Source organism: Triturus cristatus, chromosome 11 (assembly GCF_964204655.1).
Source record: "Triturus cristatus chromosome 11, aTriCri1.1, whole genome shotgun sequence".
NCBI lineage: Eukaryota > Metazoa > Chordata > Amphibia > Caudata > Salamandridae > Triturus > Triturus cristatus.
In genome coordinates this window covers 1116225791-1116248854 of record NC_140594.1, presented here as the reverse complement: position 1 = coordinate 1116248854, position 23064 = coordinate 1116225791, and the positions used below count along the sequence as shown (strand labels likewise).

Below are 23064 nucleotides of genomic sequence, written 5' to 3'. Positions count from 1 at the left end.
ATAGCGTTAAGATGGCAGCTGAATTTTCTCTCTACACTCTAAGATAAGCACTTTAGCGTTCGTCTTCAGTTTCCATGAAAGTTTCTTTCAGTGTATGATCAGTCCGTCTTTTATCTCTAAACTGTTCGCGTATTACCGTGTAATGGACAGCTGTTTCCAAAACCAAGCGGACCTGTGGCAGAACACTCCCAAGTCCGCCACGCCGACTTCGAGGGTCTTGGCATCTAGACTTTGAATTTCCCCGCACGGTATGATATGTTCATTTATCGTCTCCCACGAAATGAGATTACTACAGAGCAGTTTCTCAGAGTGATACATTAACCACGGTATAGATCTTTATTTAATCCGTAATCGTTTCAGGCATCTACTTAAACTGCTTGGCCACTAGCGTATATACGCATGAGAGCGAAGGTATTCCCTAATTACGCTTCAATAATCACGTTGGTGGACACCACTTGGATTGTTTTAAACAGTGTCTTTAAACTCGAGATATGCCTTTGACCTCTATAGATTACATAGCAGTCTCTTTGATTTTGGACTAAGCACACACCCTGACAAGCGTCACTCTTTGGTGGAGGGCTTTCTGTTAACTTACATGTTGTTTACAAATAATGTATCATGTAAATGCTGCTTTGATATTGATGATGTTAGTACTATTCCTGTATAGTATCATATTTTGCCGTTTATATTTTAGAATTTGATCCCCTGAAGAAGGGCCAACTTTGGCTCGAAATGCATTGGGCAGCAAGATAATTCTTTGAATTTACTATTCATTTTCGGAGTTGGAATGAATTTGATGAACTTATGGACATTTTTTGAATAAAGACTGAATGTATTTATGCAAATACTTTGGATTATTTTCTGAAGCTGCTGTGGAATTTACATCCAGGATTTCAGCCATGTCTCCACAAAGGTGTCCGTCTGGCCCTGCTCGACCCCCTCCGGAAAACCCACCAGGCGCAGGTTGGTGCGACGCACGCGGTTTTCAGCGTCTTCGGTTCTACGATGCAGCTCCACGGTTAGAGTTTGGAGGTGGGTCACCTCGGTCTTCAGCTGCCCGAGCTTGTCCTCAACCGTGGATATACTGGACTCTGCCTCAGAGATCCGTGCTGTAGCGTTACGCAGATCCTGGTATAAGAGGGCGACATCCACACGTACCTCGCCAATCCTGCTTTCAACCGAGGCCCGTGAGTTGCTAATGGCTTGAGGGATAGTTGAGAGATCGGTCCCTAGAAGGGGGGAGCTCCAAGGGTTTCCGTCAGCTGGGTTACGTTCAGCTGTAGCAAATTGGTCTATTTTGGTTTTAGTGTGGGTTGCAGGCGTCTTGGGGATGCGGTCCTTCCCTCTCCCTGCTCCAAAGTAAGGGGGGCCTCAACCACCAGGAGAGACAAGGCCCATGCAGGCGCGGGGCACAGGCGATCCTCTGTGAGATATACCTATGCGCAGATTGTCAGCTCTCAGGCCCCACGATAGAGGGGAGGGGGGACAAGGGAGAAAAGGGAGAAAAGGATTGGGTGGCAGGGCCCCCTCTCCCGGCCCCTGCTGCTCGATCAACGAAGCCGAAGTTCCCCACCGCAACCTCTCCAGAGCGGAATCCCAGGAGGATGCCAACCAGGGCTCTGGTTTAAATCAGCTCTCTTCCGCCCTGTGCCGCCGCTCTCCACATCCACCAGGGTCCCTGGGGAGTCGCCCCAATGTAGGTCAGATGGTAGAGGGCAGTCCCACCATGCCTGGGGGGACCGCGGAGACTGCAGAGACCCCTCCACACCCAGCACAGCAGGTCAGGCTCGTGTCAATCAGCTATGCCCACAGACTTCCAAGGTGGCCCTAGCAGTGGGAACAAGGGAGTCCCAAGAAGCTGCAAACTGCAGGGGGGCGAGTGTTGTAGCCGCCGAGTCGGGCAGTGTAGCAATCCAGGTGTATGGAGAGCCAGGGGGCAATCCATGCGGGGTGCATTAATACAGGAGGTCAGAATGGGCCAGGGCAGGCCGAGCCTCAATGGAAGGTCTCCACAGTGGTGGGCTGCAAGACAGGATGAAGCATCTCAGGCATAGACCCCATGGGCGGGGGGACAAGGCAAGGAATCACCCCTCATGCATCCCGGCTACGAGTGCACCGCAGTCACCCACCTCCACTCAGGTCCGCCAGACTGCAACCGGGAATCCACCACCAGCAAAAGGCAGGAAACCGGCCGGACAGGCCCAGCAGACCACGATGTCCGTTCACGTCCACGGTGCAGCTGAAGGGTGCAACAGTCCCAGGATTTCTGCTGTGGTGGTGCAAATCAGGAGCGCAGAAGCAGCGGACCCACCAGCAGCCAGGATAGGCCACGCTCACTCACACCCCAGAATCCTCAGGGTGAGGCAAAGGCAGACCTCACTCCCACGGCCCCAACAGCAGCCTGCCCCGTGAGTGTATGCCGGGAGGGGTCCTCCCGTCAGAGCGGTCGGCAGAGGGCCAGGCATAGACTGAGGCCAGACCTGGAGAGAGAGGGGGGGTCCAAACCTCAAGGACACGCCACCCGATATAGCGGCCGATCACCCGGTCGCAGGGTCTCTCGACCACCAGCCGCCACTCACCACCCCGGAGGCCACGTCGGCATGGGCAGAGATGCGGCCAGGCAAGGGGGGAGGGGCACCACCTTGGTCCCAGCAAGAGATGCCCCAGCCCGATCCCAACCAGGGCAGTACACAGCAGGTCCAGAAGGGCGCCGCACCGGAGGACCTTTGATGGCCAGCCGGGTGAGTCGGAGCAGCAGGCTCAGGCTAGGGCAGCAACGCCCTGAAAGAAGACAACGCCATTTTGGGCGCTGGGAGGCCGGAGATCAGGGCGGATTGTGCCCGCAGCAGACCACACCGTGAATTGTTTTGGCCCCGCTGGGTAGTCACCGCCACAGTAGGTACAGCAGATACTCTGTAGGGGTATGTAGAGGCACTGATGGTGGCGGATTTTGACAGATGACGGAGGGCCCGGAGCACTCTTAGAGTTCAACCGCCATCTTGATGCGTCAAGCCACACCCCTGAATTTACTTATTACACAATTTTAACAATAAGCAATAAAAAATACTAAAGAAGTATATTTGAAAAGACTTCTATTCTACCTCCCTACAAATCAAATGACCCACAAAAAATAATACAGAATGTATGAAAAAAATCCAAATAACTATAACAATTATTATAATAACCAAATTATGAATAATAATGGGATATTAAAATGTATAGTTAATCAATTTACAAAGTGACAACCTACCTATAGAATTTACCTAAAACATAGTTTTATTAACTTGCATATTTAACAAATGAATGAATGAATAATGTGATAAGAAATATAAAACATGTAAAATATATATTTTAAAATACCATCCCCTACAAACCCACTAACTCACCCAAACATTTTTATTAAAACCTCTTAACTTTTTAAAAATATTAAAAAGTCACTAATTAGTATACGCTAAAATCGATGCTAAATATATTATTAAAACATGGTAAATTTCATACACAACAAATGTATAAAACTTACATATATCATTAATTATTCAAATTATATTCACATTTATCAATCAAAGTTAATTAATTATTAAAACATTTATAAAATATTATGAGATAACATTTTACAACACTTCACACCACATTTTCCCACAACGAAGCTGCCAATAAATAAACTTTAAGTACAGTATATTCCCAATCCTAAAAATGTAATGTTACTACAAAATAATCAACAAAAAAATAATAACTTATATTTATAAAAATGATACAAATATTACAAAAAATACAGGTATACTATTTAATAATAATACATAGTACAATAAATGCTTTGATATTTTAAACAAGGTAAAAAAAAAAGATATTCTTATCTGCTATATTATATCTCAAAATATTATTGTCATACTATTGTTCAGTCATAGTACAGTCTCCTGATTATGGGTTCAATAGTTTAAATGAGGTTATGTCCCTTATGTCAAGTATTATTTGTTCCCTTTGTTCATCTGACAGGCCTTGATAACACATGTATGTGGGAGAGCTAAGAATAGTTTTACTGTTGTTTCCCTGTCACAAGAATGAAAACAGGAAGGATGAGCATTGGACACTACTTCTCTTTTCTGTCAACGTGTTTAAGCATTCCAAAATTGCCCTTGCAGTTTTTTGGCCGCTAAGGTGCGCCTCCCACTGGATCAAGTGGTGTTTGCTCAGATGGGTTGTTTGGCCTCCGTTACCATAGTTTGTACCACGCTTACCCCGACTAACACCTACTCCACAAATGGAGCATATAGCAATGTTCAACTCCTTCCTGATAATCAAAAAGAAGTACCAAACTGGGGAGGTCAACTTTCTGACACTGCTGGTGCCACTTGCAATGTCGGAGCAACTGGTAGGTGGGCGTGACGTTTGACTCTCTGCAGTGCCTACTTGTACTGAGGCGGTTGTGGTAGATGGAGGTCTCTGCCAGGACTTTGTAAATATGGCAGCTGGAGATGGTGTTGGTGGTATCTGTGTTGGTGGTATCCGTGCCACATCCCTCACAGCAATTTGGGATGGGGTTATGTCGGTCTCCACTGGGGTGGGGCTAATGTCCATGATGACTGGCTTGTCATCATCCTCCTCTTCTACATCTACCTCCATAACTAAGGCTTTCTGGAACCTTCCTTTTCCCTAGCCTTGTCTCGTGGCATGTCTCACTCTCAGACTGAGGTGGGATCCAAGTGGCGTCTAGATCATCAGAAGGGGGGCTTGCAGAAGAAGTTGATGGGCTAACCCTCCTTTTACTTGCTGGGGATCTGGAAGACAATGGATGTTCTGAAAGAGTGACTTGCTCTTCTTCCTCGGCAGGAAGCTCGATCTCCTGAACTGCCCCTACTTCAGGAGGTACAACTACTATTGGGGTGGTTGCGGCTGTTGTTGCCCACTTATCTGAGTTTCCTGCTTTGATTGGGTACTACTTTGCGATAGCGATAAGTCAATTTCAACATCACTGCTTGTCGGCATTGTCATGATTAGACTGGCTGCCTCTGTGAGACATGGGCATGGGCCTAGGTTGGTGGGGTGGGTCCATTGATGCGGGGGTGCTGCTCCCAGCTTGCTCCCCAGACACCTTCTGCTGCTGGTGCATATTTTGGTTTCCTAAAAGAGGTCTTGGGCGACATACCAATGGAGGTAAGTGGCAGTGCCTTCTTCTCACTGGCAACTTTCTTGGTGCTGTACCTGGTACCTTTCTTTGGAGCCATCTTGAAGATGTCAGTTAGCATGCAGTAGCACAAGTTGAAGAGATGTCTGTGGTCGCACGTCATGTGACAACGTGCGCAGGCCTTCTGTCTGGCAGTACAATGGGTGATGTGGTCTCCTCTTTTGTGAACCTAAAAGCAAAGAAGCAAGAAGAACATCAGTGAAATGAGGCATTGTTGTGGTTTAATTTCCAATATAAACAAATATATTATGATTTAGTGTGGGGTCACACTTGTCAGTGCTATTAATATTATTATTACCTCAGTTATTCAAATAATTAATACAGTGTAGCCATTTGTGAGACTTCTTTGACAACAACAAGGGCTTTCATGGTGTACTGTACAGTACACTCAGGAAGGATAGGAAAGAAGAAGAACAACAAAATACAAATGTAACGGTTTAGCATTGTGCCTTACTTGGGATGCAGCATTCAGGGAGCTGCAGCTGCCAAATGACAATGGATGGAAGCAATAAGCCAAGGGGAACAAAGTGAAGGCTGACATGCAGGACTATGGCAAAAGCACACTAACTGCCTCTACAAAATGGCTGCCAGTCACATGGTCACAACAACAACAAACAGGAGGCCTGGAAAACAATGAACTCAATCAGGCCTATATGGACACAGACTTTAGAAAATGGCCCCTGGCCACATGGGGAGGCTCAGCCAAGAATAATGCCGGCCCACTATTACAAACACACTCACACACTGGTCATACAAAGGAGGCATGCTAAACAATACATCTTTAAGGCGACAAAGCCAAAAAACGAAAATCCACAGGGCTAAAAAGGTTTGAAAGTTACAACCTCACACACATCCAACAAAGGCATTTAATTTAACACATGAAAAAAAGGTGAAATTCCACACAAAAAAAAACGCATTTGGTGTTTTTAATCCAATGCCATCCATCGTCAAAATGATGTTAATTCAACAGGAACAGTTGTTTCATGCACCCACAAAGAAGGCATGCAGGCCTATGGCAGAAGCACACTGGCTGCCTTCACAAAATGGCAGCCAGCCACATGGCCAGGCCATGACAACAAGCACTAAGCCTAGAAATGGAAGACAAAGCAGGCCTATGGCAAAAGCACACTGGCTGCCTTCACAAATTGGCCACCAGCCACATGGCCAGGCCACAACTACAAGCAATAATCCTACAAAGGGAAGACAATGCAGGCCTATGGCAAAAGCACATTGGCTGCCTTAACAATATGGCCAGGCCACCCCAACAAGTAGTAATAACCCAAGAGGAACAAAGGGAAGACATGCAGGCCTATGGCAAAAGCACACTAACAGCCTCCATAAAATGGCGGCAGCCACATGATCACAACAACAAGTAGGAGGCCTGGAAAACAATAAACTCAAGCAGGCCTATATGGACAGACTTTACAAAATGGCCCCTCGCCATGTGGGGAGGCTCAGCCAAGGAAAACGCTGGCCCACTATTACAAACTCACACACACACTGGCCAGGCAAAGGAGGCATGCTAAACACCACATCTTTAATGCAACAATGCCAAAAAAACAAAAATCCACAGGACTAAAAAGATTTGCAAGTTGCAACCACACACACATCCAAAGGCATTTAATTTAATACATGAAAAAAGGTGAAATACCACAAAAAACACATTTTGTATTTTTAATCCAATGTCATCCATGGCCAAAACTGTTTAAATTCAACAGAGACAGTTGTTTCGTGCACCCATGATGAGTAGCTCTGGGCCTACTGGCTGAGAAATGCTTATTTTTGGCAGACTACCTGCCTACATAGTGAACTAAATAAATATTGCAAATAGATTTAAAAACATGGAGAAAAATGTAGTGAACTGTGCAACATGTTTCTTATATAAAAGAAGAGATATTACTTACAAAGAAACTAGGCCCCTACTGAAACAACAGGACACTCACCACAATACATTTTTAAAAAGCAATGAAAAGTACAAACAAATCTAGGAGCATGGCCCCAATCGAACAAACACAACTTTACTTGTGAAATTTCAAAGGCCTCAAATTCAATGATATATATCATGCAGCAGACACAAAGAGTGATCCTTCCAGCTCCAAATCCAAATGAAAAGTGACCAGGAGATGAAAAATTTACTGGGAGGAGCCTGCTGAACAGGAACAGAAAATTGGAGACTGAGGCACTTCCTATCTCTGAAAAATAAAAAAGGAAAAAGGACTCCTTGAACAAAAACTTATAGCCAAATGTTATTTTGAGGAGTTTTTTAACTCCAAACCGTCATTTTGAAAAGGTTTTCATGCTGCTTGGTGAGAGAACCTTCTCCAGATTGTAGTCTGGATCAATCCTGCGCATTCGGGATTGCCTTCTTCAAAAAGAAACCACCGGCACTCTGCTGGCACGCTAGAATTACATGTTCGCAATCGCAAACACTTGCGGGACCATGCAGCCGACTAGTAAATCTCGTGGGGCTCACGAACGGCTCGTAAAATCTTGTCGCCAATCGCAGGCACTTGGTAAGTCGCTCCCATTTGCGCAAAAACGCATTTCGGGTACGCCAACGCAAATAAACTCCAGCCTGTTGTGGAGTGCGGAGTTTTTGGGCAACTCCCCCCCTCTAATAGGACAGCATGCCATTCCATATTTTTGTTATTTTATAAAAAAAATTGCCTGATCGTTTTTTGACTTCCAAGCAAGTAACTTTCCACAACCTTCCCCATAATTAAAATGGGCCAGTTTATTTGCTTGCCACCTTTCTTGTAGTCGTCCTTCCACTACCGCCAAAAGGTCCATTTTAAGAGTCTGAATAGATGTTTGACCCACCCCATATTTTACCTCATTACTTTGTAGTTGTTGCTCTAACCTTTGAATTCTGTTTTCAATATTCGCTATCTCAACCCTTCGTTGTTTATTTTTATAAGACTGAATTGATGAAATGTTACCCCTTATGAAGGCCTTATAAGTATCCCACACTATCCCAGTCAGTGCACTTTCCAAATTGTTTTCAAAGAATTCTCAAGATTCCAACCCTAGTTTATCTATCATTTCTTCATCAGACAATATGGTACGGTCCATAGTCCATCTCCTTTGTATTACAGTACTCGGAGGGACCAAGAGCATGGTTATGGCTAATCTTTATCGAATTTATTATCAGAGATCTTGATTTGTTATATACAATTCCTCTACTTTTAGTGGAACGATCTAAACTTCCATCCAAAACCACAACAAAGTCCCCTGCCATTATAACAGGATCGGGGAAATCCAAAAGTTCTGAAAGTAGATTGCCAAATGGGATAGAATCATCGAGGCTGGGCCCATAATATCCAACTACAGAATACAGTTGATCCTAGCATCTTACTTTACCAATCACACACCTACTAGCCTTGTCCACCCTACTTTCCACTATTATGATCTGAGGGTTAATTTTTACAAGAATCGCCACTCCTCTTAGTGAGTTGCTGCTCTGTACATACCACTTTCTGTAGCCATTTTCTGGTTTTGAACACCTCACTCATTTCCTTACTGGTTAGATGAGCCTCTTGGAGGATTATCATTTGAGCCGGGGCGTCTTTTTGATACTGCAAGATCCTTTCCCTTCTAGGTCTCACCCTGAGGCCATTAACATTCCACAATAGGAGTTCTATCTGTGGCTTCTGACTAGTTGTCATTTTTTTTATTCTTAACCTCATAACTCTATTAAATCCTAAGTTTCGACTTAGTTTGAGGACAATTTTTGGGGGGATTTTCTTCCATTGCTCCCCCACCCGTGCGCAGAATGCTACCCGTGACACCTCCCGCCCCCCCTTCCTTGGAAAACCCTCCACTTTCTTGATGGTCTAAGCCTAAGGAGGCCCTACGAATCTTCGAAGATCTATTTCCAAATTTTGGCACTTCATTTCCCCCTACAATTTATTTATGGCTTAAACCGTTCTCTCATTTAGTTTTTAAATCTAAACTGGAACAGCCTGTAGGCCCCGTGTTCACCTTCTTCAATAACCAAAGCAAGAAAAAAGGAAGCAGAAACCACAGAAAAAAATTGAGAGGTAGGATATAAAAGGATGAAGAGAAAGTAAATTCGGCCCTCCTCATCTTGTGCCTGCCCCTGATATTGATTTAAGAAATTACTCCGCTTCCTCTATTTTGCGAAAGGTTTGCATCCTGATGTTGTGCATTACATGTGCGCTGGCCGGGTATTTTAACTGTGCTGTCACACCCAGTTTCTTAAAAGGCTCAGATTGCCAAAGTCCCATTGCTTGTTTGCCGTGAATTGGGCGATATCTGATCTAATTTCAAAGTTAATTCCATCCACTGTCAGTGTTTTTTGTTTCAATGCTTTGGAGAGAATTTCTTTCTTGATTTTATAGGTGTGGACATTAACCAAGATTTTCTTCCGTTTAGCTTTGTTTGTACTCAGGCTATATGGACCTCTGTGGAGCCTCTGTTTATCTTTAATTAATTCCTCTTCTGTCCACTCTACATGCACTTCCTTGATCAGACGTACCACAAATACCTTTATCTTCCCCCTATGCTCCTTCTGGTATTTTTAAGACACGGAGGTTACTTCTTTGGTTGTTCTGCAATGACTATTTTTTCTTTCAATACCATCTCATTTCCCATAAGGACTCTGATCTCTTTCGTGTTAACCCCTGATTGAAGTGTTAAGTCTTTCACTGCGTTTCCAACTGTGATGACATAACAGCTATGTCGTCCAGCTTCTTTTCTAGACTACCACAGGCAAATCTAATCTTTTTGGTTAGACTCAGATATTTCAAATATATTTCTAACTTCAGAGGTTAGTAGTTGAATTAGATCAGTGACTGAGGCTGTAACTAAAGCTGAGGCTGAGATTGGTTGTGGGGTTGCTTTGTTTCTGTTAAACTCATTCCTCCCCCATCTTTAAGAAATATAGGTGAGTCTTCAAAAGGAGTTGACTGTGTCTCAAACTGGGACTGAGACTGTACCTGAGACTGAGACTGAAGTTGAGCGGAATGTGACTCCATATTTCCAAAGATAGAAGGCACCTCAATCCCTGCTTGGTCCTTCCCTTCTTTCTAAAAGATCAATTTCCTGGGGCTCGGAAATATTTGCCAACACCTGGAATTTGTTGGGACTTATTATATCCTGTCCTCCTAATGGCCTACTCAGGATTTACTAAAGCAGGGTTCTTTAACAACAGCATCTTAGGTACTACCTTGAAAAAAGTCCTCAATGAGGGGGTAATCTTAAGACTTGTTTCTTGTTTCTCTCCTCTCTTCCCCTTCGACCTCCTCTTTTTTGGGGTCACCCACTCTCCTGTATCCGTAGCCACTTGCTTCAAAGGGGCGGATTCTTTACCTGCACTATTCATTTGAGACTTGCTTTGTATACCCTTCATACAAATTTTCCCCCTTCCACTTCTCAATTTGTATCTGCTTTGCTGGGCCTTCTCTACTGCCCCTTCCGCCCTTCCTAGGAGTTGAGGTGCCCCTATGTTTAACTGCTCTACTCCTTTTTTATCTGGAAGAGCACTCTGTTTCTTCTTTAGTGCACTTGAATGGCTTCTGCTTTTAACCGCAATGCGGTCTCTCCCTGTCAACTGTCTCTCAGCATCTCCCCTCACATCCTCTTCTCTTTCGACTTTGCTCTGACCAGTACCTGTACAGCGTGATGTCTTCCATGGCCTCCCCTCTGCATCCAAGTTGTCCCGTAATGCGCGACCTGCATCGGGTACTGGCTCTTGCTGCATGCCTGCTCCGTATCTGCCTTTAACCTGGGAGTCTCCCGCGCTTGTGCTGACTCTGCCCAGATATCCATGGCTGGAGCGCTGAGCCACCACCCTCCGGCCCCTGCCAAGTCCCCGAGCAGCTCGAGCCCAGCAGGGGTTCTGGATTGGCAGCCCTGCGAACTCCACCCAGGGCTTCCACCACCCCCAGCCAGTCAAGCCAGCCCCTGCCTGTGAGCCCGAAAACACCAAGGGCGCGGAAAAAAGCCAAAAGACACTGAGGCACAACTCCACAAGGTAAAGCTTATTCAGTTGCTTCCTATTCATCTCGAAGCCAGAACACGGTTTCCGCACTTCTCACATTCAGCATTTTATCTTATTCTTTTATTTGGGCATTACCTCGCGTTTGATCTCCATGTATAGGGAGCCTCCGCGACCACGTCCTAAGAGGCCGCCATGTTTTCCCTCCTGAACCCCCTCCCTATTTTGGGGAAGTGTACTACGACGATCTAAGTTCGACAAGAGGGGAGGTGGAAGATTGGCTAGGCCAAGAAGTTACCCGTAGAGTCTGAGCTCCAAAAAGAAGCTATTAACAGTCCAATAACCGAGCAGGAAATTGGGAATGCCATCAAAGCAGGGCAACGTAATAAGGCAGCAGGCCCAGATGGCCTTCCGATTGAGATATACAAAAAGTTAGGAAAATATCTAGTGCCGGTTTTTGTTAGGCTTTTTTCAGAGGTTTTTGAAAATGGAAAGAGACTGCCCCCTCATGGAATGAAGCCACTGTCACTTTGATACCTAAACCTTTTAAACCGCCAGACTGTTGTGAGTCCTATAGGCTTATCTCACTACTAAATTCGGGTTATAAGATCTTAACAAACATATTAGCAGACAGATTGAATGGGGTACTGGGAGTGTTCCTTCATGAAGATCGGAAAGGCTTTGTGCAGGGTAGAGGTATTAAAGACCTAACCTATAGTCTAATTGGAGCCATAGATATAGCATCCGCATACAAACAACCACTAGCAGTCATTACAGTGGACGTGACCAAGGCTTTTGATCACGTAAACTGGACTTACTTGCAGGAAAACCTAAGACTGTCCAATCTAGGGGAGAACTTTTGTAGGGTGTTAGATCTGGGGATCTCTAGTTGGCTAGAGTTAGACCAAATAGGGACTCTTGCTTCTAGTCAGGGTACAGGGACACACACGGTAGATAACCCCTGCTCACCCTCTAGGTAGCTTGGCTCGAGCAGACAGGCTTATCCCCAAGGCAATGTGTAAGGTATTTGCACGTAGACACCACAATGATCCCCCCTCCGCACACCACAAACTTAGACCACACAGGTGAGTTATATCAAAAATAATATATCTTTATCTAGTTTCCGCAGTTGAAATCAAGCATCACAGGTTTACACAATAGTCGCTTTCTTAGTTGGTCGGAATCGTCAGACGATAGTCTCTAGTCTCTTGAGTGATTCGATACTCACTGAGAATGAATCAAATTGTAGGCTCTCGATGTTTTAGGCAGCTACGTTGCTCCGGCGGTGTCACTGCGCTCGTTATACAAGCGCTCCTCGGGCTGTTCGGTGCAAGGATTCCACAACTCCCTCGACGAGTTCCCTAGTGACGATGTCGACGTCACCGGAGTCAGCCACTCACAGCGCGGCTTCGTAGAGCAGGGAAATACGACTCTCGATCTGCTTCAGGCTTCCGGGTCGCGGCAAGGCACGTGCCGATGAGCACGTCGATCTTCTTGATGCGGCAACCGGTGTCGGGCCCGGCTCGGTGCGGTACTCTCTAGCAAGACAGAGAGCAGCCAGCCCACCTCACAGGCAGATGTTGAGAAGCTTGGTAGAACAGTCCACGGTCCCTGCGGCACACAGCAGCGCAGGTGGGACACAGCAGAGTCTTGAGTTCTTGGCAACCTTTCTATCCCTGGGTTGCGAAACAGGAGGCCAGCTCTTCTCAGGCCCTTGGAGATTCAGTTGAAGACACAGCACACAGCAAAGTCTTGTTTGGTCAAGTGGATAGGGTCAGCACACAGCAGGACCCCTTCTTCTCCTTAGCTTCAGTTGTACGCCAGAACAGGTCAGCCTTTAGAGCACACAGCACGGCAATCTTCCTTTAGTTCTTCAGCGGTCCGTCTTTCAGCAGAGGTTCCTCTCGATGGTCGAATCTAAAAATCTGTTGTCAGGGGTCTTGTACTTATACCCCTAGAAGTCTTTGTGCAAGTGGGTCCTGAGCCCGGTCTGATCCAGTTCTGGGTGTTGCTGGAGCACTTTGTTTTCCTGGCTCCTACATTCTTTTCAGAGCGAGGGGCAAGGTCGTCAGCCGCCCAGCAGGAGGTGGAGCCAGCAGAGTGGCAGGCAGGCACAGCCCTATTCAATCCCAGGTGCTATCTCCTCCCTCCACTCTCCTTGCGATTGTCGCCATTCAGCAGAGGGCTGACTCAGCCAACCTCCCGGGGGATCCCCAGCCCCTGTCACTCTCAAACCAGACAGTCAATCCACAAGCGCGCCCAGGCACACAGAAGGGTCAGACAAGAGAACAGCTACTCTCTAAAAAGTACTGTTCTCCAACTCAGGATTCAAAAACAATCTCTCCTAAAAGATGTGTTATTAAATGCTGAGCTCAGGGATATCAAACACTCATGTCTTATCTTGTTCGTATGAGAAGATAGGCGGATAGCCATTGGCACCCGCCTCCCTCATGTTAGCCTATGGAACAAGATAGCCTTGCAGTAGTGAACACACAAAATGGCCGGTGTTCACTACCAGAACATGTTACCTGCACTAGTACATGCTCTACCTTCTACATACACTGCACCCTGCCCAGGGGGGTACCTTGGGCCTTCCATAGGGATGACTGACGTGTATGAAAAGGGAAGGGTTAGGCCCGGCCAGTGTGGACACTGGCCAGGGGGACATGGCAGTCCGGGGACTGCAGGCAGGCCTGCGGCGGCAGGCCTGAGACACTGTTTTAGGGCCACACAGGTGGGTGGCGCAATCAGCGCTGCAGACCCACTAGTAGCATCCGTCATCACCAGCCCTGTCACACACAGTGCACTTTACTAGGGACTTCATGGTGATACAGATATGCCAATCAGGTATATCCAATCAATACGATATTTTACACAGGGAGCACTTACACTCTGGCACTGATTAGCAGTGACAGAGTGTCCAAAGCATCTAAACCAGCAAATCGAAATCCAGCACAGCATCAAAAATCCAGGTAGCAGAGGCAAAGATAGGGGAAAAACCCACGCCAAGGATGTCAGGTCTAACACGTGTCCCCTCCAGCTGAAAGCGGGGAGAACTACCCACCCTCTTGGGAGTTCTCATCGCTAAGGCGGAAAAACCTGGACAGACCATCAGCATTGGCGTGCTCTGTACCGGGACGGTGTTCCACCGTAAAGTCCATTCCCTGTAGGGAGATGGACCACCTCAACAGTTTTGGATTCTCACCCCTCATCTGCATTAACCATCTGAGGGGCCTGTGGTCGGTCTGAACACGGAAGTGAGTCCCAAACAGGTAGGGCCTCAGCTTCTTCAGGGCCCAGACCACAGCAAATGCTTCCCTTTCAATAGCGCTCCACCTCTGTTCCCTGGGAAGTAGCCTTCTACTAATGAAAGCTACGGGTTGGTCCCCGCCCTCGTCGTCCATCTGTGAGAGTACTGCTCCCACGCCTTGCTCTGAAGCGTCTGTCTGCACTACGAACTCACTCGAAAAGTCGGGCGCCTTAAGCACCGGTGCTGTGCACATTGCAGTTTTCAGGGCATCAAAAGCAGTTTGACAGGCCTCGGTCCAATTCACTTTCCTGGGCTGATTTCTAGAGGTTAGCTCCGTCAAGGGGGCAACAATGGTGCCGTATCCCTTGATGAACCGTCTGTAATACCCGGTGAGTCCTAGAAAGGCTCTCACCTCTGTCTGCGTCTTGGGGGGTTCCCAAGCCAGAATGGTATCGATCTTCGCCTGTAGGTTGCGCCACCTGGCCGCTCCCCACCTGGTGTCCCAAATACACCACTGATCCCTGCCCTATCTGGCACTTACTAGCCTTGATAGTGAGGCCTGCCTTCTGCAGCGCCCTCAACACTTCACAGAGGTGTTGCAAGTGTTCTTCCCAAGTGGAGCTGAACACAGCAATGTCATCCAGGTACGCGGCGCTGAATTGCTCCAGCCCGGTCAGTACCCGGTTGACCAGTCTCTGGAAGGTGGCAGGGGCATTTTTCAATCCAAAGAGCATGACTCGAAATTGGAAGTGCCCCTCTGGCGTTGAAAATGCCGACCTCTCCTTTGCCCCGTCAGTTAAGGCAATCTGCCAGTACCCCGAAGTCAAATCGAAGGTGCTGAGGTACCGGGCAGCTCCTAACCGATCCACGAGCTCATCAGCTCTGGGGATGGGGTGCGCGTCAGTCTTGGTGACCGCATTGAGCCCGCGGTAGTCCACGCAAAACCGAAGTTCTGACGGGCCACCGGGTGTAGCAGATTTCTTGGGAACGAGGACCACTGGGCTAGCCCAGGGACTGCTAGAGGGCTCAATTACCCCTAACGCCAACATCTTGGAAACTTCTTCCTTGATGCTGGCCCTGACCTTGTCAGCTACTCTGTAAAACTTCTGTTTCACAGGCAGGCTATCTCCAGTGTCCACATCATGGACGCACCAATTGGTGACACCTGGTGTCAGGGAGAACAGGGAGGCAAACTGACCCAACACCTGGCGACAGTCTCTCTGCTGCTCTGGGGTCAGGGTGGGCGAGAGGACCACACCATCCACTGACCCGTCTTGCTCCTTGGTAGCCAGGAGGTCAGGGAGAGGATCACTATCCTCTTCCCCACCGTCGTCTGTAGCCATGAGCATCGTCACTTCAGACCTCTCGAAGTGGGGTTTGAGGCGGTTTACATGCAAGACTCTAAGGGGCTGCCTAGGAGTCTTCATGTTGATCAGGTAGGTCACCTCACTCTTGCGCTCTACCACCTCATATGGCCCGGTCCACTTGTCACGGAGCGCACAAGGCTCCACCGGCGCCATTACCCACACTTTCTGCCCGGGATGAAACTCTACCAGAGTGGTATTCTGGTCGTACCATCTTTTCATCTCCTCCTGGCTGTCTTCTAGGTTCTCCTGAGCGAGCTTCCTGAAGTGCTGTGTTTGGTTGCGGATGGCCAGCACATAGCTGAACACATCCTGGGGGGTTCTCCCACGGGATTTCTCCCACCCCTCCTTCACCAGTGTGAGAGGTCCTCTAACAGGGTGGCCATACAGCAGTTCAAAGGGGCTGAACCCTAAGGACTTCTGAGGCACCTCCCTGTAGGCAAACAACAGGCATGGTAACAAGACGTCCCACTTCCGTCTCATGGGCTCCGCTAGACCCATAATCATACCTTTCAGGGTGCGGTTGAACCTTTCAACCAACCCATTTCCTTGAGGGTGGTAAGGAGTGGTGAACTTATAAGTTACTCCACACTCCTCCCACAGAGACTTCATATACCTAGAGATGAAGTTGGTATCCCGGTCGGAGACCACCTCTCGAGGGAACCCCACACGGGAAAAGATCCCCATCAATGCACGGCCCACCACGGGTGCTGTGATTGTCCTGAGAGGGACTGCTTCCGGGTACCGAGTGGCGTGATCCACCAAGACCAGGATAAACCTGTTGCCTAAGGCGGTCTTGGGATCCAGGGGCCCTACGATATCAATGCCCACCCGCTCGAAAGGGGTGCTCACTACAGGAAACGGCTGGAGGGGCGCCACGCACTTCCCTCCGCTCTTACCACTGGCTTGACAGGTTTGGCAAGACTTACAAAAGGTACCGACGTGCTTCTTCATCTGAGGCCAGTAGAAGTGGGTGACAAGCCTGTGATAGGTCTTGTCTTGCCCCAGATGTCCTGCGAGAGGCACGTCGTGAGCCAGACCCAGTAAGAAGCTCCTGAAGCGCTCGGGTACCACCAGCACACGGGCTGCACCGGGCTCAGCGAACTTAGGCTCACTATAAAGTAAGTCATCCTCCCAGTAAATCAAATGTTCCTTGGACCCTAGGCCCGCTGCCTGGTCTGCAGCCTGCTGCCGCACACCAATGAGAGAAGGGCACTCCTTCTGAGCCTGGCAGAATTCCTCCCTGGAGGGGCCACCCTCTTGCTGCCAATGGGTCAGCTCCGGCAACTCCCCCAGTTCGGCCACCTGCTCCCCCGTAGGTTCCAGGGCATCCCCCTCAGGTTCTGCTTCCTCCTGGACCGTGGGAACAGTGGGGGCTGGTTTCCCGCGCCCTCTGCCCCTTCCTCTCCTGGCAGGTTCCTGGGCCATTGTTCCAGGCTCCAGTTCTACTAATCCACCCTTACTGGCTGTCATGGCACGGGTGGATACACAGATCCACGCTGGCAGTCCTAACATTTCCAAGTGAGTTCTGTGCTCTACGTCCTTCCATGGAGAACTCTCCAGGTCGTTACCCAACAGACAATCTACCGGCAAGGCATCACTGACACAGACTTCCAAGGTACCAGAGACTCCCCCCCATGTAAAGGGAACACGTGCCATCTTGCAGAGGCGAACTGAAGTGTCAGCTGCCACTACTGGGCGGAGCACATTGGGAATTACTTGCTCTTCAGACACCCACTGACACCTGACAGATGTCACACTAGCCCCGGTGTCTCTCAGAGCCTCTATCTCCCTCCCATTGATGGTCACCTTTTGCCCGTATTTCTTAGTGTTAGCGGGTATCAAGGTATCCTGGACCATCTCTTGGTCTCCTAACGAGACAAGGGTCATCATAGCTAATCCCTCTTCCCCACTGGAAATCAAATCCCCTCCCAAAGCTACACTAGCTAACCCTGGGACTGGAGCAGCAGCTGGTGCTGGGGGTTTCGTGGGACATTTAGGGGCGATGTGCCCCACTTCCCTACAAGCATAGCAAGTAGGCGGTGGTCTGTTGCCCTTAGGGGGCCAAGACCTCTTCGGCTTGGGGGCTTGGGACTCCTTCTCCTGGGAACTGTTTTGGGGCCCTTTAGAGAACTCCTTACTGTTACCCTTGTCCTCCCCACCTTTCTGCTGGGGACCCTGTCCACCCTTGGCTGGCATACTTACCACCCCTTTGTTGACCCTGGTGCTAGTCCAGCGGTCTGCCTCTTTAGCAAGCTCACTGGGATCAGTTAACTTGCTGTCTAAAAGATGCTGGCGCAGCTCTGGAACACATAGACTACTCAAGTGCTCCCAACTAATCAAGTGACACAACCCCACATAATCAGTAACTTTGCTGCCCTTTATCCAACCTTCCAGTGCACGCGTGTACATACTCACACACTCCACCCACGTACTCGAATCAAGTTTCTTGAAGTTCCTAAACTTCTGGCGGTACTGTTCTGGTGTAAGCCCATACCTGAGGCATAAGGCCTCCTTCATCGTGGGGTAGGTTAAGGTCCCTGCTGCTTCTAAGGGTGCTAAGACATCCCTCCCAGAGGCCTCAAAATGCTTCCACAAACCCGCTCCCCAACTTTTCTCAGGCACTTCATTCATCTTCAAGGCAAGCTCATAGGATCTAAACCACGCATAGATATCCTCACCCCTCTGATAATTCTGCACCAAATCTTTCGGTATGTATACTTTACCCGCCTGTACTGGTTGTGCGCTGCCACCATTCGGACTGGACGCCACCTGTTTGGCTTTAATGTCCAGCTCCCTCATGCTCAACTCATGAGCCAACTGGAGTTTCTTCTCTTCTAAAGCAAGAGCATTCCTCCTCTCCTCCGCCTCTTTCTCACTGTCAAGGCGCAGTTTCCTTTCTTCCGCTTGAGCTTTGAGCTTAAAAAGTTCAATCTCATGGGCTCTAACCCTTTGGTTTTCCTCCAGCTCCTCTGGAGAGAGGCTCCTACTGGAATGGGCGCTGCCAGCCCTAGACGCTGGCCTATTCACTGGCAGATCATCGGATCCAAATCCGTTCTCCGGTGTGCCATCCCCTTCAGTAGTTTCCTCGGTTGCGCCATTCTTGGCCTCCCACCAGGCCCTTAGAGCTTTCTGTAGCTCCGTCTTGTTGGCGCTGCCCTTCGCTGGGCATCCAAGCTGCTTGCAGAATTGCTTTAGTTGCTCCTTCTTATACTCGAGCAACTTTTTCACTTCAAATTGCAATTCCGACTCCTCACCTACTCCATTCAGAGACATGATGCTTCGTCGATCCTCCAAGAATAGTCTTCGCAAAAACTTCGAGCGATGCAACTGCTCACTAGATTAGTGATGTACAAAGAATCACTGCAGGTCAAGTGCAAATACTGGTTCTAATCCGCACCGCTGACCACCAATGTTAGATCTGGGGATCTCTAGTTGGCAGAGGTATTCACCTTAGACCAAATAGGGACCCTTGCTTCTAGTCAGGGTACAGGGACACACACGGTAGATAACCCCTGCTCACCCTCTAGGTAGCTTGGCTCGAGCAGACAGGCTTATCCCCAAGGCAATGTGTAAGGTATTTGCACGTAGACACCACAATGATCCCCCCTCCGCACACCACAAACTTAGACCACACAGGTGAGTTATATCAAAAATAATATATCTTTATCTAGTTTCCGCAGTTGAAATCAAGCATCACAGGTTTACACAATAGTCGCTTTCTTAGTTGGTCGGAATCGTCAGACGATAGTCTCTAGTCTCTTGAGTGATTCGATACTCACTGAGAATGAATCAAATTGTAGGCTCTCGATGTTTTAGGCAGCTATGTTGCTCCGGCGGTGTCACTGCGCTCGTTATACAAGCGCTCCTCGGGCTGTTCGGTGCAAGGATTCCACAACTCCCTCGACGAGTTCCCTAGTGACGATGTCGACGTCACCGGAGTCAGCCACTCACAGCGCGGCTTCGTAGAGCAGGGAAATACGACTCTCGATCTGCTTCAGGCCTCCGGGTCGCGGCAAGGCACGTGCCGATGAGCACGTCGATCTTCTTGATGCGGCAACCGGTGTCGGGCCCGGCTCGGTGCGGTACTCTCTAGCAAGACAGAGAGCAGCCAGCCCACCTCACAGGCAGATGTTGAGAAGCTTGGTAGAACAGTCCACGGTCCCTGCGGCACACAGCAGCGCAGGTGGGACACAGCAGAGTCTTGAGTTCTTGGCAACCTTTCTATCCCTGGGTTGCGAAACAGGAGGCCAGCTCTTCTCAGGCCCTTGGAGATTCAGTTGAAGACACAGCACACAGCAAAGTCTTGTTTGGTCAAGTGGATAGGGTCAGCACACAGCAGGACCCCTTCTTCTCCTTAGCTTCAGTTGTACGCCAGAACAGGTCAGCCTTTAGAGCACACAGCACGGCAATCTTCCTTTAGTTCTTCAGCGGTCCGTCTTTCAGCAGAGGTTCCTCTCGATGGTCGAATCTAAAAATCTGTTGTCAGGGGTCTTGTACTTATACCCCTAGAAGTCTTTGTGCAAGTGGGTCCTGAGCCCGGTCTTATCCAGTTCTGGGTGTTGCTGGAGCACTTTGTTTTCCTGGCTCCTACATTCTTTTCAGAGCGAGGGGCAAGGTCGTCAGCCGCCCAGCAGGAGGTGGAGCCAGCAGAGTGGCAGGCAGGCACAGCCCTATTCAATCCCAGGTGCTATCTCCTCCCTCCACTCTCCTTGCGATTGTCGCCATTCAGCAGAGGGCTGACTCAGCCAACCTCCCGGGGGATCCCCAGCCCCTGTCACTCTCAAACCAGACAGTCAATCCACAAGCGCGCCCAGGCACACAGAAGGGTCAGACAAGAGAACAGCTACTCTCTAAAAAGTACTGTTCTCCAACTCAGGATTCAAAAACAATCTCTCCTAAAAGATGTGTTATTAAATGCTGAGCTCAGGGATATCAAACACTCATGTCTTATCTTGTTCGTATGAGAAGATAGGCGGATAGCCATTGGCACCCGCCTCCCTCATGTTAGCCTATGGAACAAGATAGCCTTGCAGTAGTGAACACACAAAATGGCCGGTGTTCACTACCAGAACATGTTACCTGCACTAGTACATGCTCTACCTTCTACATACACTGCACCCTGCCCAGGGGGGTACCTTGGGCCTTCCATAGAGATGACTGACGTGTATGAAAAGGGAAGGGTTAGGCCCGGCCAGTGTGGACACTGGCCAGGGGGACATGGCAGTCCGGGGACTGCAGGCAGGCCTGCGGCGGCAGGCCTGAGACCCTGTTTTAGGGCCACACAGGTGGGTGGCGCAATCAGCGCTGCAGACCCACTAGTAGCATCCGTCATCACCAGCCCTGTCACACACAGTGCACTTTACTAGGGACTTCATGGTGATACAGATATGCCAATCAGGTATATCCAATCAATACGATATTTTACACAGGGAGCACTTACACTCTGGCACTGATTAGCAGTGACAGAGTGTCCAAAGCATCTAAACCAGCAAATCGAAATCCAGCACAGCATCAAAAATCCAGGTAGCAGAGGCAAAGATAGGGGAAAAACCCACGCCAAGGATGTCAGGTCTAACATAGGGCAATAAACCGGTTATATAAAGACCCACAGCCAAAATATTAATAAATGGGGACATATAAAAAGCCTTCAATATCTACAGGGGGACAAGACAGGGGTGTCTGCTATCCCGCCCTATTTTTTAACCTTTATATTGAACCTTTAGCAGAGAAAATAAGAAAACACGAGAGTATGATACCCTTCAAAACTCGAGGGTGGGAGAAAAAAGTGTGATTATATGCGGATGATCCGATGATATATACATCAGATCTTATTCCTGCATTACCAGTAGTATATGATCTGACAGCATGTTTTGGGCAGATCTCAGGTTATGAGATAAATGAAAGCAAAACGGTCATAATGGCATGGAATATCGTCACACAGTTGAGCTGTGTTAAAGAGGAAATGAGGTACCTAGGTATTAGAATTGTTAAAAAAATTGAACAAATACCTGAAACCGACTTTCAGAAGATCAATAAGGATGTGGGGAACTTACTTGGAGGGTCTCATTTGCCTCTGTCTATTTACAGAAGAGTTAATCTTGTTAAGAAGTCAATACTTCCAAAGATTACCTTTCTATTTCAGAATATGCCCATGGCCTTTAAGGAAGATTGGCTTAAATAGATCCAGTCAAAAATCACTAGTTTTATTTGGGCCTCTAACGGTGTAAGAATATCATGGAAAAAGTTAGACGACAATATGCTAAAGTGGGCTTAAGGTTGCCTGACTAATCCTACTATGCCTGGGTCTTCCTATTAAGGAGGGAAATGTTTATTTAATGCACCAGATTGCTCAGAAGTTGGGAAGATGTTTACAGCAATGCTTAGTGATGTAAAAGGGGGAGTGTATGGCATTGTATATAAATATGGAGACCTGCGATATTTTAAAAAGGTGTGCCTGAAAACCCTATAAGGCTTTGCAACAACATGGTATAAAGTCAGGAGAGAACTATAACTTCATTACTATAGTGGAATGGCTCCTATTTTTGACTCTCCGGAGTGGTCTAAGGACAGCTTGGCCCTTCCATTAAAAGAAGCAGGATTAAATCTGGAGACAACTGATGGAGAACGGAGCTTTAATTTCTTGGGAAGAGGGTCAAGAGTTAGCCAGCGGCCGACTGTCAAGATTTAAGTATCTTCAAATAAAGAGTTGGAGCCTTAAGGATGGTCTTGGTGCGGGACTGTCTAATAACCTGGAAGCTCTGCTGACAAGTGGTTTAATACGGAAAAAAGAGGTGGCAAATTGGTACTGGCTGTTAATGGAGATATCAGACTCAGATTTTAATTTGCCAACAGTACTGTGGGAAAAGAACTTGCCAGGAGAGCAGATGGAAGACTTATTGCAAGTATCTTGCGACTTCTCATCCTCCACGGTACATGCTGCAAATTTAAGGCGGAACCACCTTTTTTGTCTCTACAGCGTTTACTGGACGCCACACAAATTATCAAAATTGGGAAAGGAGATATGCAAAGATGTCCCAAATGTAGTAAAGAAAAAGGTGACGATGTACACATGTTCTTGGAATGCCCGGTGATTCAAGGGTTCTGGCTGGATGTGAGTAATACGTTACTTTTAATACTTTGAGAAACGCTCCAGGTAAGCAAAACTTTTGTTTTCTTTGGGATCCCGAAAGATCATGAATTCTTGTTATAAATACTTAAAAATTTATATTTTATCTAATATTGCTTGCTCGTAGGAAAATATGTAAAAATTGGGTAAAAACTCCTCCAACTAAAATAGAATGGTTGG

At 47.9% G+C, this 23064-nt stretch overlaps 1 protein-coding gene across 1 annotated transcript in view; it reads left to right on the top strand.

Annotated features, from left to right (window-relative positions):
• LOC146786133 (cytochrome P450 2J4-like) overlaps positions 1 to 23064 on the top strand; it is a 174480-nt gene that overhangs the window by 15734 nt on the left and 135682 nt on the right. The window contains exon 2 of the mRNA XM_085635637.1: positions 22735 to 22869. Within this exon, the coding sequence (XP_085491763.1) occupies positions 22780 to 22869 (90 nt within the window). The 5' untranslated portion in view covers positions 22735 to 22779. The remainder of the gene's footprint in view (positions 1 to 22734; positions 22870 to 23064) is intronic.